The following is an 18,480-nucleotide window of genomic DNA, read 5'->3' as shown; positions in this document are numbered from 1 at the left end:
TATTGAGAACCTTTGTAAGGTTTGCTTCAGCAGCAATAATGTTGACACTTCTTAGGGCATCAAAGGCTTCTTCTTTCAACACTTTTGTAGCTGGAAGGTCCAGTTGAGACATGTCTTTGCACCAACGGAAGAGATGGGGGTGTTCAATTTCCCTTATCCTGCGGAAGCGTTTTGCCCAGTTATCCAGATGCTTGAAACTGCCTAAGATGTAACTTGTGTTTGCTGTGTATTCAGACTCTGTGACAGGACCTAAATGTCGCACAGCCAACATTCTAGATAAGGCCAGTGTGTAAGCCTTTGTGGTCTCTAGGGTGGTGGCCATCAAGGGAAGTGTTTCGATGTTATCAGTCCACCATTGTGAAAAGCTTTCTGGAGTTCTAAGGTCTTCTTCATATATGAATAACGTTTCTTCCATGTGTGTGTGTTTGGTACCTTTTCTTGTTGATGGAAGTGCAATGAACATAACTATTGGAAATGGCTCCAACTCATCAGATTGTTTACTGCAGCTTGAATTTGTTTCAACAAAAGCCTTCACAACTTTTGTACTTTTATTCAGTTCATCTTTTGCCTTATCAATCTCAGCATCCTTCTTGAATAGCACTTCCTCTTTCTTTGTTGGAGTTTCCTTTTTGTCATTGCTGTATCCAGCAGCCTTGGTTCCCTTAGTTTCCGTGGGATTTTCTGTAGGTGGAAAATTGGCCAGTTCCTGGATGTTGGTATCTGATTCCTTCAAATTTTTAACCTCAATCAAAATAACACCCTTTGTGTGATGAAAAATTATGAAGTCACTTTCTCCTGTTCGTTCTGGTATCTTAGGTACAACACCTTCTATACTCTCCCTTTTACATCTTTCGTTCCATCTGCTGATGTCTTTGAGCTGAAATCCATGAATAACAAACATGCCCGTGTTCTTTGCTCTGCCAACGTGTTGGAGACGATCATAAACTAGTTTCTCACCTTGCATTCCTCTTACGTTGGAATCATCCTCGTGAACATATTTGCCATCTCTAGAAATGGTATAGTCCAGCTCAGAAGGCATGTATGCAGATGGAACCATCAAAGTCTTGTTGCCAAACTTCCAATCAGGAAATTGCCAGTATAAATACTTCTCAGGACTCGCAAGATCACCAACAGTCTTGAATCCACCACCAATTTCTTTAGCAGGGAAGTCAAGTGTTTCAGCCAGAAGCTGTTCAACTGAACGGGATGTGCTCGAGATGTTCATTGTTACCCAAATTCTATACAATTGTTATTTTACCTGCACAAAGAAAAGTAGTTACTGTTGTTAGTGTGGTTACTTCAAGGGGCTTCATTTAAGGTCCCCAGTATTGCGTTGCGCAACCTTACTGCGCATAATTTATAGCATCATTAGCACGCGTTCGTGCATGCGCACATTGAAAACATGGCGGACTTGCCTTGATATTGAGTTCTGTCAGTTGAAAAATGGCTATAGCTCACTAACGAGCTTGGGCACCCCAATTTCCAGTTGTTTTAATCAACTTTTCATTAGCTTTGCATGAGAAAAGACTGATCTGATTTCTATGGTTGAAAAATGAATAAATAAGGAAAATAGCAGCTGCACTGTAGTCTACATGTATTTTGCAGTTAGATAGCCGTGGCAAGCAATTTGGTTCCAATATTTTAACAAGGATTCAGCTGTCTGTCAACATCAAACTTAAAAAGTTTATTTGTGTCTGACACAAGTATTGACTATAGTTTGAGGCGTGTTTTCATGAGTCTGGGCTCACAAAGAGCTTACAATAACTTGGAATGCGTTCTTGTAATAAGCATTAAATAAGGCTAAAATGGGACATTTTCAATGCCTCACTCCTCCTTAACGAGCACGGGCACCCCCGTCTTTTATTTTATAATTAAAGTTCTCGTATGATAAATATTCATTTGACAAAGTTTGAACAAAAGTCTACGTGCAGTTTTATTTCAGGGAAATTACCTTAAGGCGCCATGGCCAGGCCATAACTGAAAACAATCTACATTATTTTTGCAAGGGGTAGGGGAACCTTAAGCTTATATACATGTACTTAGGCGAAACCCCCTCTTGTAAATAAGATGAAACAGGAGCTTCACAGTTTCTTAAATTAAAAGGAAACAGAAACACGGTCAGTGCAAAATGCAGAATGCAGACTACAGACTGGATACAAACTGCTGACTGCAGATTGCAGTCTACATTGTAGGTACTAAATGCAGACTGAGAATAAAGACTGTTGTTTTCGTCTAATATATACGTGATAACATGCTGTAAACATGTTATCAAGTGTTTTGGCTAGTGTCACAGCAGCTGTCAAATTAAAGTACAATAATTTCCTCTTCGGTAACCGAAGCGAACTCGGAAGCCATTTTGCTTCTCTTCGGCTGCTCGGAGGTATAAAGCCCTATTCACTCGTGTGATACATACTTATAAAAGTATTTAGCTTGCATATATGTTAATATGTCAAATACGCAAATGTACTTACGCATATAGCCAAATATTTGCCCGGCAGCTTGCCACTCAGTCCAAAGTTGTCAGGAAATTGATCAACTTTTCAATCGCCGAGAGAATCCTGGGTATGAGGCCAGGCAACAGACACCCCAGCGGGAGCCCCAGGGGACCTCAGGGAGCCCAGGGATCACATGGTTTTGATAGATAGCCGAAGAGGGAGGCGCATCGAACGAGGCACACAGCACCGAGTTAGCCATAATCATCTCATTCAACAAGCACGAGTGAAATATTTAAAAAAAAAAATGCTCCCAACATACAGAAAATTAAAATAAAATAAAAATTATAAACGACCCCACTGAACTGCGTGTGCGCTTACCATATTTGAAGTGCATGGTATATAATAATTGTTAAATATACCATGATGGCTAAGCCAGTGAAAACTCTTGAATTGTATTATCCAATGATCCAGTTGTTAATAAAAAGGAATAGTCCTAAGCTTGAACTTTGTGGACACTCGCTAGAAAAAGACAGCTGACAAATAAGAATGATAAACAGCAACAGGCTAACAGCAAGATCAAATTAAATAAAGCATACCTCTTCTCTTTTACATTCTTCCGATGAAGGTTTGAAAAGAAAACTAGATTTATTGACCGCATACTGTGTGATTTTCCTGTGCAGGTTCAACAAAGTTCAGGAGGGGAAAGAAAGTACAAAGGGCCCCTGAACTGCGCAAAACAACTGTACACGGAGAAAGGAATACGATCTTTGTACAGAGGGACTTGCGCTACGCTACTCAGAGGTGAGAGCTAAATGTCTGATTAAACACTTTACTTTTACGAGAAAATAGCCTGAATAAGTTCTCTAGTCTAGGATGGCGAAGGGAAAGCGGGAGGAAAGCGGAAAGAAGAGAGAGGAGGGAAGACGACGCCCCAGCCCCCCACCCCATTTTTCCCTAGGCCATTTCACTCTCAGCCAGGTCCTTCCCAACCCTTTCAGCCGCGGTTAGACCCCTCAAGCCGGAGTCTGTTCAAAGGCTAAAGAGGAAAAAGCGACTGATCCTCGCGGTAAGGAGAAGAGATTGAGATGGAAATGAGATACGAATATATAAGACAAAAAGCATGTAGTTCTTTGTTACTCACCGTCCGTTTACGGTCAGCGGTGACCGAAAACTCTACGAATCCTAGTTCTGGTTTGATTGTGCAAATGCGTTTAAGTTCAATAACGGTTTCTGAACATGCGTAGAGAAAGTAGCCGCTGTTCCTTATGCTGGCTCACCTTCCGATTTCTCCCAGAGGCCTCGATTATTCGGTGCTAACCAAAAGGCTTCTGGGAACGAGATTTTTCTTTGCTTTGCTTTGTTATATATTTTGATCTGTGTTATATTGCAGATATACCAGGCATGGGTATTTATTTCTTCTGTTATGAGTGGGTACTTAGCAAACTCACTTTAGATGGCGAAAGGTTTGTTAAATACAGATGTTTATTTGTATACAGTTTAAATCATTGTTTAATATAGGAACAATTGATAATGTCATTTTTTTGGTTGAACTAAAGTAGGCACTAATGAAGTGAACAACAAAATTCGATCGCTTAAGTTTGACTGATATCGGAATTTATGTTAATTTGATTCTCTAGATTTTTAGTTCATTTATAGTTTTATACGATCAATTATTGTACATTTTTAGTCTTAATTTTTAGAATATGCTAGGGCCGTGGATTACCTGTAAACTAGCTGATTAGCTAAGCGTAACTCCACGTTAAATTAAGTATCGTATCGTATCGTTGCACGTTAAAAAAGATACTCTCTCTTCAGTCTTTCGTTTCCTAGCGTATGACGCGAATACAATTGACACGCATGCGTATGACACGCATACACCAATGCAAACAAAAGGAGAACGATTATGCGGCAAGAAGCGCGGGCGCGAAAAGGTTTTTCTGCTGTCTCGCCTCATTCCCTTCTCGTTTCTTTCCCTAATTTGCGTAATTTCAACTTTTCAATATACGCGGAGTATACGAAAATCGACTGCCCGTAGTCTAAGTCGAGTCAACGAGATGGGGAAGATCTGCGAACGAGATTACAGGAATCCCTTATTCCTGGACGATCAAGAAACCAGTATACGAATTTTGAAGGAATGGCGCTTTTTCTGATTTCTAACAACTTGAATTCTTATTTTTTTTTTTGTTATTAGTCGGGAACATCTAAACCCTCTAAGAATATTCATTGCTGGAGGTACGTTGAGTTGAGTTTTCTCTTTATCAGTGGACCAACTCCAAAAATTTGAGTAATTACCGTAAAAGTGATGTCGTGGAATTTGTATAATTTGTATAAAAGTCGAGAAACCAGTTGAATGAATTTGAATGACGTACTCTGTTACCATATTAGGCATCACTGGTATGGCGTGCTGGGCTTGCACTCTTCCCGCCGACGTGCTGAAGTCACGTGTTCAAATAGGTAAGCTGCTAAAGGTGCTGCAAACTCAGCTGCGAGTGCGGGTCGGCTATCAATAGAATCTGGAACGTGCCGGATCCTACATAGCGATGAGTAGAAGTATAAACAATGCATGCGGCCGTGCTACCCTTTCCAACAAATGAAAGCTAACCGCATGCAAACAGGAGATAAGAGTGGAACTAACCGCAAGTCAACTGGAATGGGCCGGAACTAACTGCAAGGAAATTTGAGTACATGTTATCGAATGTATATACAGACAAACTCAAGCAAACCGGGGTGGAACTAAGCGTAAGAAGAAAGGAGTGGAACTAACCACAAGCAAACTGGAGTACTTATTGAAAATATATAGAGAGGCAAACTGTGATTAAATAGATTATAACCTAAACTGGGTGAAGATTACTTATAGACTTAATCCAGAGTGTTCCGTGATGATCCGGTTTTTTTACTTTCTTTGCCTCTTGCATTTGTCGGTTTCCGTTTTGTTAACACTTGCAATCCTACAAGCGTTGACGTAAAACGAAAAATCTGCACCTTAGTTTGGTCCACCATCTTGGAAAAAGTGTGACATTCTTACCAGCTTCTGTCTCTCCTTTGTAGCTCCAGAAGGAACTTATCCAAGAGGAGTCAGAGATGCTTTCAGACAATTAGTAAGTATCGTTACTCTACGATACTCAGAAACGAATTCAACCTAAATCGCCAACTAGTTGTCGATGAGCCAACGGAAAAAGTTCTTTGTCTCACTGAAGTTCAATCATTTTTAACTCCATTGTTTTTTACCCTTGCTTCCAGGTGAAGCAGGAAGGCGTGACTGGTCTCTTTAAAGGAGTAGTTCCTGTCATGATACGCGCTTTCCCGGCAAACGCAGTGAGTGAAGATCTATGGGTGTAGATTTCATTTGTAGTCGGTGGTCCATCAGGCCATTCACCCAGAATTCGGGGACACATCCGGGACTTTCATTAAGACGCTGGCGGCATTTATCTCCTGTTTTCGTGGCAAGAAGTCTCCATCAGTCGGTTTTACTCCTCACTGGATGGCACGCTCGTCCATCGAAGCGTTAACCCCTCCCCCCAAGATTTAATTCTCTGGTACCTATTTAAGGATAAGCACTGTGAAAGTGAAATGTCTCTCCAGAGAAACGCAACTTGGTAACCTCGGCTCGGCCACGGCTGGAACTCGGACCGCGTGAGGTGCGTTCTAACCATTACGTCGATACATCTTCCCGTACTGGAGAGACGCGGTGACCTCATGGTTAGCGAGCTCGTCTCCGGATCAAGCGGTCTCAGCTCGAGCCCTGGCCGAGGTCACTACGTTGTATTCCTGGACAAGACAACTTTCTCTCACCTTTCCTCTCGATCTCCATCCAGGTTGGGTAACGGCGAATTTAATGATTGCGGATAACCCTGCGATGGGTTACCATCCCAAGGGGGAGAAGAAATACTCCTAGTCGCTTCATGCTACCGAAACCGGGATAAGCTGTGGTAATGTAGGCCTCTTGGCCCAACGAAGACTTAACCTTACTTACATTACTTATCTGTGCTACTTTATGTGACTTTTTTATTTCTTCTTTCGTTAGGGAGTTTTCCTTGGTTACGAAATCGCAATGAAGTTCTTCAGCTGGATTTCACCAGAGTAAAGAGCTGAGAGATCTGTATATAGTCAGTTGAACGTAATCACCTTCCAGTTTCTCCTGGAGATGTCAGACAAAATCAGTCATGCTAGTTGTGAGAAGAACTACACTTATCACAAACGGACATTACTGTGATATATAATCAAATTCTCCTATTAAGTATTATATCGAATATGCGGACGAGGAAGGAGAATTTCTATGTTGAAAATACAATTTGTTCTGGCAACGCAGGTATACCAGGAACTGCTTCGAAAACCGATATGTGCAAAAACGCTTTGTTTGAAAAAGGCTGCTATAGTATAGCTACCGCATCTCAAAAGGCTCGTCCTATTGCTTCGTTTTCAAACGAAAGCGTTTGGTCTCGTTTTGAAACAGACGCATTCAATGACCAAAATATGGGCTATTTGTTTCTGTAACTTGTCATTCTTATCTCCAGAGCTCTTATTATTTTGCGTAGTAAGAGAAAGAGAGGACTGGGATCCATAATGAAGGCTCACTCCTTTGTCTTTGTGTTTTAGGATGCCAGTGCTGTCTTCTTACATATAAGCAGATGTTGTCTTTTATTATTTTTGTTGTTTGTTTTTGTACCAGCGTAACTATATATTTGCATCAGGGCCAGGGCCGGTGATTTAGTGTCGAGAGAAAACAATTATGCCATGCGTATTTTAAGGAAAATGAACTTCGCAATCCGCTGACATGACTCATGTGCGTGTGTAATTTGATGTGAACTTTGTTTTCTTTTTGCAAGTCTTGCACCTCTCCTGCTGTCTACTGATACATTTACATTTGAAAACGCATTCTTTTTTATGCGTTCTCGCTTACCGTCCGCACTACGCCGGAGAAATTTGAACGCGCAGCTTTATTTCTACAATTAGGCCTACAGTCCACACTAATCCGTCACGAGAACGGGAGCTTTTCAAAAACACTCTTCAAACCGGAGGAATTTGAAAACGCCGTCTTTGCGTTTTAGTGTGGACGGAAAACATTTTGAAAACGGAGCCTTTCGAAAACGATAACATCACGATAATTATATGATTTCCCTGTACGAGTTTTTTTTCAAACACAGATCCAAAATTACCAGTGATTAATTATGTTGCGTTTTCAATTTTCTCCGGCGTAGTGTGGATGGGGCCTTTTACGATAGAAAACGCTTCTGATTTTCATGAAAAGCGTACATCTTTCAAAATGCTGTTCAGCGTAGAACATTTGAAAACGGGACCCCGTCGGATTAGTGTGGATAGCCAAAGCGAAGGCTTCCGAAAACGCGAACGTTACGGCACATTCGTAGATGATCCTTGTGGAGTTTTCTGGAGTTTTCCGACCACTCTAATGCGTTTTTAAAAGTAACCATTTTCTTCTCAACCTAAAAGAAGCAAAATATTTTCACCCACACTTGCGTTTTCGTTTGGTATTCACCTGTTCACACTATTGCGTTTCATTCGAAAACGCACACTTTCCGATGCGTTTTCACAGTAGAACGCCCGAGAAAGCCGATGGAAGCGACGGTATGTCACGCCTTTTTCGTCGCTGTTTCCAAAAGCCTCCGTTTTCAGCTGTCCACACTAGAAACGAAGCGTTTTCAAAAGACTCCACTTTTTAAAACTTTTCAATTTTCGTGTTCGTCGGTGTTTTAGGTAGTTTTAGTGTGGACGGTAGGCAAACGCGCATCAAAAAGTGTACGTTTTCAAAGGAAAACGCATTAGTGTGGTCAGAAATTAGTGTGTACGTTAGGGTAGAAAGCTGCCAAAATGGAAATAAATATCAGACCCAAATAATTTGAATTTTTTAAATAAAAAAGGCCCAACTGGTAGGAGATAGATCAGTTGGCTATTTGTAAGTGTGACCAAGGTGTTGAGTTTGAGTTTACTGTGAAACGACTCCAATTATGTATAGTAACGTTTATAACAAAGAGACGGTATTCCGGCAAACTCACTGTGTATACATTTCGTGCGTTTTCAAGAAGTTCATAATGGAAAAGAAATAAAACGTTCAGACACCACGCAAAAAAATCGAAGCCCATATCTTTTTTTGAAGGTTGTCACGAGCTATGTTATTCAGGGCGCGCGCTCAAGACTTCGAATGACTGTGTTGTCTCTATGACGTCAACTTTTTTCTTTACTTCGCTCTGCGTCGCGAAACGGGTTCTGCCGTGTCGCGTTCATCAGCAGAAAAGAGTTATTACAGGATCATGAAAGCTTCTTGGGTTTGCGTTTTTTTAATCCTAACTTTGTTGGGATTCATGTCCGCTTCAGGAAACACCAATACGAAGGGTAAGTATTGCCTATCACTTTAAAAGGAATCATTTACTTTTTCAATGACGCTTGCGCGCCAAGAAAGGATCTATGCGCGTGCTAAAATTTGGCCATTTTAATACATTTTACTGATTGTCTCCCGGTCAAAATCACCAAACCAATATGTACATGTGATGCCATGTTCCCGACAATGTTTTAGTTTCAATTTACCTTAAGAAAAGTGCTTGATCGAAACTTGATCCTTTTGGGGCGATCACTGAGGCCTGAGTTATAGAAGTCCGGTTTGTTTATTTTCTGGTTGCTATGACATCGTTCCTGACGTAATCATTCCAGAGCGCGCTGGCGCTTGTCAAACGGTTTTACTGAAGCGACATGTTTCCCGCTTTTTTGGTTTTCTGTTTTTTATTGCTGGACTTTTACTATAAGATTCGTACGCACAAGGGTAAGCATACCCGCTGGTGCAGGAGATAAATACAAGCGCGTAGGAACGAGGGCTTGCGCATGGAAAAAAAATCGTTTTTGTTTCTTTTTTTTTTTTTTTTGCCCTTGCGTTTCTAATTGTTGAATATGTAGTGACTCTTGACTTGCGCTTGTGCGCGCATATCTGTTCTCAAAATCAGGCTTTGTTATGCTCTAAAATGACTTCGTTTCCTTACATGGGCCTGGTTTTTCAAGGAGGAATCAGAAGCTAACCTAGGACGAGCGTTTTATGGCTATCTTTTCTTTTGAACTGATATAAAAAAAAAAGAATGCAACTGTGGAGTCCACAAACGCAATTATTTATTTGGACTCGATATTTAGAATTGTCGCGGTCTCTTTTAATCTTTTTTAAACGAAGAGTAACTTCCAACTTGAACGCGCTTTCCAACTTACAATTGGGCGTCCTTATTTAGAATCTTGTTTCATTTAATTTACCTAAGGCGTCCACGTCGTTGAAGACACACAGGGCCCATTCCGTCCAAGGATTATCACTTCCAGAAATCTCAGTCACCGCGAGGCTGTTCTTGAAATCGATGTAACGGCTATAGAGTTGGGAGAACTAATGGTGACTTTGAAAGAGAATTTCGTCCAAGGCAGAAACAGTGTAGACACAACACAACCATTTGCAGCCATTCGAAACGAAGTAAGTACACCGAGATACAAGTAAAGCAAAATATTGCGTACGGTTTAAAACATGAACACCTGGATGTTTTAGATAGATTGTTTTATTCCCCTGGTACAAATACTTTTAAGACTTGGATATAATATGTACTTCTAAGCGATTCGATGATCTGTTTCTATACTGGGTCCTGGACTCTTTTACAGATTATCCCTTGGCCCTTTTTTTTTTAGGAATTTATTATTTTGTGTTTATATATTATTATTCTAGCGCCATGAATAGTAATACACTAAACTTTTACTTTGGAGATGCACAAGACGGGAATGGACGGGTGCACGGATTAGGGGAGGGGAAAGGGAGGAGTGGCACTTTCCTTCAAATTCCTCGTATTAAATTCCAGGTTCGCCAATCAGGAAATAAAACGACTACTTAGAAATAAAATATCTTCCTTTTACTTTACCAGTTAGCGCGTCAAGCAAAATACCCCAGGGGCATTTCTTCTGTCGGTAACTTTCTTCTTTGCTATCTTTGAGGTGTTTTAAAAACACCGGCAGCATACCTTTGAAGAAAGTGATCGGCCATACCAGCAATTTTGGGTCAGCTGTGTGTTCAAAGTCCGCTATTCAGGATGACTATGAGGTGACTCTAAAAAAAATGTGACCCACCAATATTGAAAAATTACATTTTTTGCTTCATGACAGAAGGAATTTCACACTAGCCCTGTTGCCGCTATAAACCAAAGCACCGCTAGTACAAGGAAAGATCGCTATCTTCGGCCAGAAGGCATTTCTTCAGAAAACGACAAAACACTGCAACACGGAGATGATCGAAACGAAGTAAGTGAAACAAATTTGGATCCTTTTAATTCTAGTCCAGATACTGTTGAAAATTTAATTACTGGGGTAACAAGTTGGAAGATGGGGGGGGGGGGGAGGAGTTAGGGGGAGAATACTTAGAATGTGAACGGTGACAAAACGATTTTCTGCGGTGAGTGAATTATATAAATATCTCGGGGGTATTTCGCGTATCGGTCTCTTTCTTCCCAGGGACTTTCCTACATTTGAACACTAGTAACATTCGTATGAATAATGTGACCGCGACCACAATTACAGCACTCCCGGCTCAGCTGTAAGCTATAAAAGCCCACTCTTTCATGGTAATGAAGTAACTCACAAATATCAACTCATAAAGTAAAGAAAACATATGGCTTCTGTTGCAGCAGAAGGGATATCACAGCAAGATGTCCAATGGAAACGAAATCACCGCTAGTACAAAGACAGACGAGTCAAGTCAGGGAATGGATCTTGTTACATATTTGACCGATATCGCAACACAGCAACATCGGGGTCATCTAGACAAGGTAAGTAGGCAAAGATATTAAATGGTTATACAAGATTAAATAAATCATTTCAATAATCCGGGTCTAGATGAGTTACTTTAATTGCGTTAAAGAGTTGAGAACAGTGAAGAACTGAAATAACAAGACAACAAGAAAAAAAGCGCGCAAGGATATTACATTTGCTTGTATGATTGTAACGAGAAAGTAGACTGAGAGACTGTTATTTTCTTTATTCGTGCGACAAAATTCATGCTTAATTTTTGGCTTGTGCATATTTTGCAGACTAAACTGTCAAAGGAACATTGCAAGCTAAATGGTAATGTTTCTCTTCAAAATACTGGCGCAAATTACCCACATGGCAGTTCAACTGGCAAACTTTCAAAGCCCCTCCCAGATAAAAAGCTTGTTCAAAGCAAGGTATTTCCAGCAAGCAACAGTCCTATCTGGTTGATCTGGCCTGGTAAAACATGGAATATCTTGTCTGACGAGATTTTTCATGTGCTCGGATGGAAAGAGTTGCCAAAGGGCATAAACCAAAATTCCTTCGATTGGAGATCAGTTACAAGGAGTGCAATGGATTCTCCTTGTCCAGGATTCGGAGTAAGTTGACGGTTATTTTCTAAATGTTGTTTCCTCACAGCCTCATCACCAAGTTTTCAGGATAAGACAAAATACCCAAGGGGTGTTTAGCATGTCGTCCACTCTAGGAACGTTCTTAGTGTTGAAAACTGGCAACACTTCTACGAAGAAAGCGACCGCGATTACACCGGCAGTCGTGGATCAGCTGTGAGATTAAAGCCCACTATTTCAGATGAGGTGACTCTCAAAATTTGGCCGGCCACAAGTAATAAAAACATGTCGTCTGTCTTACAGGAGATTGAATATCACAGCAGCTCGTCAAATGGAAACCAAAGCAAAGCTAGCATGACAACAGAACAACTACGTCAGCAAATGAATCACATTATTCCTGATGCCATGCTTGTTAAAGATGGTGATCAAAATTGGTCTCCAGAGGACATTGTTTCAGAAAACGATAACAAAATACTGCAACATGGAAATGATTCAAATGATGTAAGTTCGCTGAGATACGCAACAAGTGTTTCAAGTATTATATACTCTGAGCTCTACAAGACTTGAACAATCCCGGGCCATCTTAGCTATTTAAAAGTCTTTTCGAAAGTGCAATTCCTTGGAAACGGCAGGGGAGATAAAGGGAAATTCCCACTGTTTTACCCCAGTCCTTACTCAGAAAATGAAACTGCTAAATAAGATTAAAATAGCTAAGACTGTGCTATTCGCTTTATGATTGCGGGCAAAATTAATGCTTGTTTTATTTCGTGTTTTGCAGATTAAACAGTCAAAGGAACATCGTAAGCTACATGTTTCACTCCAAAATACTGGTGCAAATTACCCACATGGCAATTCGACCGGCAAACGTCCAATTCCTCATCTCAAACCCCGCCCAGATAAACAACTCGCTCAAAGCAAGGTACTTCCAGCAAGCAGCATTGCTATCTGGTTGATCTGGACTCGTAAAACACGGAATATCTTGTCTGACGAGATTATTAATGTATTCGGATGGAAAGAGTTGCCAAAGGGCATAAGCCAAAATTCCTTCGATTGGAGATCAGTTACAAGGAGTGCAATGGATTCTCCTTGTTCAGGATACGGAGTAAGTTGACAATTATCTTGCACGTCGTTTCGTTATGGTTGTCATAAGAACAGGAATCGTTAATATGTCACCCAGGAAATAGAACGTCTATTGAAAATTGAAATATCATTCCTTTGCTTTACCAGTAAGCGAATCAGCAAAATATCCCGGGGACACTTTGTCCGTCGGTAACCTTTTTCGTAGGAACCCTGCTGGTGTTTTAAAAACATGACCTCACCAGCTGCATTCCTATGAAGAAAGTGACCGGCTATTACAGAAGTTCGCTCAAAGAGCGCTATTCAAGATGACTATGAGGTGACTCTAAAAAATTTAATCGGCCAATACTTTGCTTTTGCTTTATAGCGAAAGGAATATCACACCAGTCACGCTGCTGCTGTAAACCAAAGCGCTGCTAGTAACGAGAAAGATTGCTATCAGTCACCAGACGACATTTCCTCAGAGAACCACAACGAAACACTGCAACACGGAAATGATCGGAATGAGGTAAGTGCAATAAATGAGGATCCTTTTAATGCATTTCTCATTGTCAAAATGCAAATACTTTAGAAATTCAAAACTGAGGAAACTAATTGGACGATGAGGGGGTGGGGGAGCTAGGGGGAAAACATCATTTCCCGTATCCTCCCTTTTAAAACCCAGGCCTGATGCAGCGACATTCTGCGCCCAGTGTATTAGACAAAATATCCCAAGGGTTTTTCGCGTGCCCGTCACTTTCTTCTTGATCGTCCCTAGTGTTTAAAGCTAGCAACATTCCTACAAAAAAGTGACCCTTGCCACAATGTACAGCAGTGCTGGATCAGCTGTGAGATTAAAGCCCACTATTTCAGATGATGTGACTTTCAAAATGTGGCCGGCCACAAGTAATAAAAACATGTCGTCTGTCTTACAGGAGATTGAATATCACAGCAGCTCGTCAAATGGAAACCAAAGCTACGCTAACATAACGACTGACCAACTACGTCAACGAATGGATAACATTATACCAGACGCCGCGCTTGTTACAGATGATGATCGAAATTGGTCTTCCACAGACATTGCTTCGGAAAACGATAACAAAATACTGCAACATGGAAATGATCCAAATGAAGTAAGTGCGCAGAGATAGATAAGTTTTACAAGCTTATAACCTTCTGGTTCTACAAGACTTTAAATTAAATCATTGAACAGCGCCGGGCTACGTTAGCTATTTAAAAAGTCTTTTCGGAGGTGGAATTCCTCGGGAAGGACAGGGGAGATAAGGAGGAGTTTCTCTCAGTTTCCCCTGTCTTACCCCAGTCCTCACTCAGAAAACGAAACTGCGAATTAAGATTAAAATAGTTCTTTCATTGCTCTACCAGTCCTTGATTGAGTTAGAATACCCCAGGTTTATTTCGCTTATCGGTCAGTTTCTTACTAGGGACGTCCCTGGAGTTGAAAACGTGCACCATTCCTATGAGGAAAGTGACCGACCTGAACAGCAGTCCTGGAACAGCTGTGAACTAAAAACCCCGCTATTCCAGTTGATAATGAAGTGAGTCGCAAAATCAACCCAAAAGTAATGAAGACATTTGATCTCTGTTACAGCAAAAGGGATTTCACAGCAGCTTGTCAGATGGAAACCGAAGCACCGATAGCACAAAGAGAGATGAGTCAGGTCAAGGAATAGATCTCATTCCAAAACCTACCGATAACGGAACACGGCAAGATGAGGATCATCGAAACAAGGTAAGTGGGCAGAGATGTCGTGTTAGTTAAACAAGATTTTAACTTAATCATTTGAATAATCCCGGGCCCGTGTTACTTAATTGGAGTAAAATAGTTGAGAACAGCGAACCACTGAAATAACAAGACATTAAATGGCGAAAAACTAGACTATAACACTGTTAATTGCCATATTTATTGGTGCCACGAAATTAATACTTAATTTTTAACTCGTGTTTCGCAGATCAATGTGTCAAAAGAACAGCTCACGCCAAATGATTCTCTTCAAAATACTGGTGCAAATTACCCACATGGCAGTTCGACTGGCAAACGTACAATTCCTCGTCCCAAGCTCCTCTCAGATAAACAACTCGATCAAAGCAAAGTACTTCCAGCAAGCAGCAGTCATATATGGTTGATCTGGTGTCGTAAAGCATGGAATATCTTGCATGACGGAATTAATAAAGTGTTCGGATGGAAAGAGTTGCCAAAGGGCGTAAACCAAAACTGCTTCAATTGGAGATCAGTTACAAAGAGTGCAATGGATTCTCCTTGTCCAGGATACGGAGTAAGTTGACGGTTATCTAGGAATTTTGTAATATTTGACGACTAAGATTAACATTCAGTCCTGATTGGTCACAACTTCGTTGTGAAAGTCTTCCTTCTTCCCGTCCCAGGAGCATGCGCAGTCTTGAGTACAGCACTTGTTCGAGCAGCATTTTGGAATTAAAAAATGAACAGTCCATTAACAGGCGAGGAACCCCGTGCAGTGTACCACGTGCAGTCCACAAAGTTGGAAGGAAGGATATAATTAAAATTTAATTTTGAGTTACTTCCATTAGGTGCGCGCAGTACGAAGAGAGTTGATGATACTAGGTGCGCGCAAGACTTACCAAATATAATTGTTTTTCTTTGCTTTGTCAGTGTGAGGATCCGGAAAAATATCTCCGACCTACTCCTGAAGACGCCCCTGAGAAGAAAGTGTCCGAAAGCAGCAGCATTCCTGCGAATTCAAAACCCGCTATTACAGATGGCACTGGCACTGCCAAGACCAACGAGTCCAAAGAAACGTCTCATGTTCCATTAGTGATGCGCATGTCCAGAGATTATGAGTGGAATCGACTGCCAGAAAACGCCTCCTCGGAGAACGACGAAAAAACGATGCCTGCAAATCTCACAGACAATCGAAACGGGAAAAAGTCCTTCGAGAGCCAAAACAACCCATCTGAAAGTAAAATTGAGCATGCCTGGTCAATGATTGTGGACAATCCTTCCAAGGTAAACACTGGGTGTCGCTGGCTAAAGAAATCAGGGAAATCAAGCTGCATGGACAACGAAAACAGAGTTTTGGATTTCCTGGAAAATGAAACTTCATCCTCTACTGTAGAGAACAAGAACTCTGACAAAGTCAATTCCTCTGAGAACAAAGGCACCGAATTGGAGAAGCTGCTGGAAACAAAACAGTTGGGCCGCTCCCATGGTAACACGTTAATTGTCACGGAGAAGTTACGCGATGTTACGGCACGTTTTAAGGATCTTGAAAACTTTTCCCTGGCATCTGGCATCACAGTCCACGTGTTGACAAACTGGAGCTGGCAGGACACGTTTGACGTGTTGATCGTCTTCTGGATGATCAATTTTTGTGCGGTTGATTTGTACCTCATGGCTTGTTTCATCAAGGAAATCATCGGACTACTGAGGTAAAAATAGCATGATGGCATAATAGCATAGAGCTGTCTCCACTTGAGTGTCGTAAGCCAATTGATTTTGCATTACTATACTATACTATACTATACTATACTATACTATACTATACTATACTATACTATACTATACTATACTATAGTATACTCTACTATACTATGTGAGTAAAACCAAAACCAATCGATTTGAATTTAGATTCTGAGCCCGAAAAAAGTTCCGAAAGACTCTGAATGGATTGCAAAGTTCTCCGTTAGGCAGTTAGTGGAAGCAAAGAACGTCTTCTCATGTCAAAGTAGAGACCCCACTAGTTCCCAAAGAAACGTTCATTCCATTGCGAACATAATTGAATGAGATATGTGCCTCTCTCGCGACCTTTGTACTCTTCAATCTCTCTTTAAACTAAGTGTCGTGTTGTTTTCTGTTTTGCAGATTGCAGCGTCAACGTCAGCAAGAGGAAGAACGCGAGCGCTTAAGGGAACTGGAACTAGCAGCTCAACCGAAACCATGGCGACCGAAACCAAAAAAGAAACGACGAAAGAAGAAAAACGACTGGTGACTTCTATGAATGATTTATGAAGCCATGGATTTGTGACATACATGTTTCATTTCTGCAATAATGACACAAGTGTACATTTTGCAAATAAAACTTCTTTTTTCATCCGGTTGTTTTTATGACTAGTTATCAAGGAAAGACCTATCGTAAAAACGCGAACGGCCTGGTTATGGAAATTGCGCGTAGTACCGGTGAGAAACGTTCTCGTTCCCATAACCCTTTTCGCTTCTCTTAGCCAGCGGGGCCTTTGCACGAGACGGAAGGAGCCCTTCGGCCCCGCCGGCTAGGAGAAGCGAAAAGGGCTATGGGAACGAGATAGAAGATTTTCCAAAAAACATATCTAATAGTGTCTGTCTTTCTAATCCATGCAAACTCTTTTGCGTTTTTCATACCTTCCGTTTACTTTAATTAACTTGGAAGCGTTTCACTCTAGAACTCTGTGTTCGGAAGTTCACCTGCGTACATGTTTGTGTCGTTCTTGCGACCTTGACTTCTACCTCCCCCAGATAGGTCTAAGGTTAGCTGTTGCTAAAGATTATTCCATTTGTCTTAAGTTTTCAATTGGTTAATCTCTGCTTGCCTAGCTTATCAAGTCAGCTGAGTTCGTTTGGGATTTACATCCGGGTACCTTGTTTTGTACCACATGGCGTACGGGCACCTTCGGACTTGGGGGGGGGGGGGGGGGGCGGAGACCTTTTTGCCCGAAAAAAATTAAGCAATGCCTGAATGTGTGAGTGTTGAACGCACTCAAATTGCGTGAAAAACAAAAACGTTCACAAAAAAAGTTACATTGAAAGTTTGCATACTCAATGACCTCTATAAACAGTCTCAATCTAGTAAAATCAAAATATTATTAAAAGAAAAAGTTCTTCCTTTCATGGCGTTCGTTCAGAGATCGGCTGATCAGCAACAAAGACACTTGTGTTTCAAGATGGGTTGTCTAGAAAATCCGAATAGCGAATAGCGAATAGTGCGAATAGTGCGAATAGTCTCGAATAGTGCGAATAGTGGCGAACAGTCTCGAATAGTGGCAAATAGTGGCAAATAGTGGCAAATAGTGGCAAATAGTGGCAAATAGTGGCAAATAGTGGCAAATAGTGGCAAATAGTGGCAAATAGTGGCAAATAGTGGCAAATAGTGGCAAATAGTGGCAAATAGTGGCAAATAGTGGCAAATAGTGGCAAATAGTGGCAAATAGTGCGAAAAGTGCGAATTTCTGAGACTATACGCACCCGAATAGTGGTTATAGTCTCAGATAGTGCGAATAGTGGCGTCAAGATGGCGGGACTATTCGCTATTCGCGACTGTTCGCTATTCGCTATTCGGGTTTTCCAGACACCCTTTCAAGATGCACCGAGTTTTGGGGTCCCGAAAAGTGCGAATAGTCTTCAATAGTGCGAATAGTGGCGAACAGTCGCGAAAAATGGCGAATAGTGACGAACAGTCGTTAACGGTCACCGCTTTAGATCTAATATCCTGCGTTAATTAATTATCCGAATAGGCAACAGAATTTCAGTGAATTTATTACCTTTTCTTCTCCGAACTCAGGCTAGGGCTGTCCATCGCCGACATTAAGAAAACAGAAAACACAAGGATAACCTAATAAAGACGTATTTACTCTTCTGTAGCGGTTAAAACAGAAGAAATTACGTTTAGAAACACCTTTTG

General features: G+C 41.1%; 3 protein-coding genes across 4 annotated transcripts in view; 2 read left to right on the top strand and 1 right to left on the bottom strand.

The window, feature by feature from the left end:
- The window catches only part of LOC110055168 (uncharacterized), a 7,206-nt gene extending 4,662 nt beyond the window's left edge, over positions 1 to 2,544 (bottom strand). Inside the window, exons 1-2 of the mRNA XM_089284569.1 lie at positions 2,472 to 2,544; positions 1 to 1,258 (exon numbers count right to left, since the gene is read on the bottom strand). The exon at positions 1 to 1,258 is cut by the window's left edge and continues 229 nt beyond it. Coding sequence (XP_089140695.1) covers positions 1 to 1,225 — 1,225 coding nt within the window. The 5' untranslated portion in view covers positions 1,226 to 1,258; positions 2,472 to 2,544. The remainder of the gene's footprint in view (positions 1,259 to 2,471) is intronic.
- LOC110055169 (mitochondrial carnitine/acylcarnitine carrier protein-like) overlaps positions 1 to 8,288 on the top strand; it is a 17,633-nt gene extending 9,345 nt beyond the window's left edge. For both annotated transcript variants that reach the window (XM_089284568.1, XM_089284567.1), the window contains 7 exons: positions 3,116 to 3,236; positions 3,826 to 3,898; positions 4,627 to 4,667; positions 4,821 to 4,889; positions 5,484 to 5,533; positions 5,676 to 5,750; positions 6,460 to 8,288. In XM_089284568.1, the coding sequence (XP_089140694.1) occupies positions 3,116 to 3,236; positions 3,826 to 3,898; positions 4,627 to 4,667; positions 4,821 to 4,889; positions 5,484 to 5,533; positions 5,676 to 5,750; positions 6,460 to 6,519 (489 nt within the window). In that variant the 3' untranslated portion in view covers positions 6,520 to 8,288. The remainder of the gene's footprint in view (positions 1 to 3,115; positions 3,237 to 3,825; positions 3,899 to 4,626; positions 4,668 to 4,820; positions 4,890 to 5,483; positions 5,534 to 5,675; positions 5,751 to 6,459) is intronic.
- A 3,164-nt stretch (positions 8,289 to 11,452) lies between these two features.
- LOC149114906 (uncharacterized) lies at positions 11,453 to 16,912 on the top strand. Its single transcript, XM_089284566.1, has 9 exons — positions 11,453 to 11,803; positions 12,077 to 12,274; positions 12,552 to 12,875; positions 13,218 to 13,358; positions 13,765 to 13,962; positions 14,439 to 14,579; positions 14,800 to 15,123; positions 15,480 to 16,255; positions 16,689 to 16,912. The coding sequence occupies exons 1-9, from the start codon at positions 11,453 to 11,455 to the stop codon at positions 16,813 to 16,815; spliced, it is 2,580 nt and encodes an 859-aa protein (XP_089140692.1). The 3' UTR covers positions 16,816 to 16,912.
- Positions 16,913 to 18,480: the final 1,568 nt, after the last annotated feature.

The sequence above is a fragment of the Orbicella faveolata genome, unplaced genomic scaffold, assembly GCF_042242905.1.
Source record: "Orbicella faveolata isolate gen_17 unplaced genomic scaffold, um_ofav_v1 contig_13, whole genome shotgun sequence".
Taxonomy (NCBI): domain Eukaryota; kingdom Metazoa; phylum Cnidaria; class Anthozoa; order Scleractinia; family Merulinidae; genus Orbicella; species Orbicella faveolata.
Note: the sequence above shows the minus strand (reverse complement) of the source record. Positions and strands in the feature narration are given on the sequence as shown.

What these genes read in the sequence shown, in the direction of transcription:
- LOC149114906 (XM_089284566.1), top strand. Translation starts at nt 11,453, where the DNA reads ATGCTTAATTTTTGGCTTGTGCATATTTTGCAGACTAAACTGTCAAAG. An exon ending in CTCCTTGTCCAGGATTCGGA is followed by an intron (nt 11,804 to 12,076) that starts GTAAGTTGACGG and finishes TCTGTCTTACAG; the next exon opens with GAGATTGAATATCACAGCAG. An exon ending in ACGGAAATGATCGGAATGAG is followed by an intron (nt 13,359 to 13,764) that starts GTAAGTGCAATA and finishes TCTGTCTTACAG; the next exon opens with GAGATTGAATATCACAGCAG.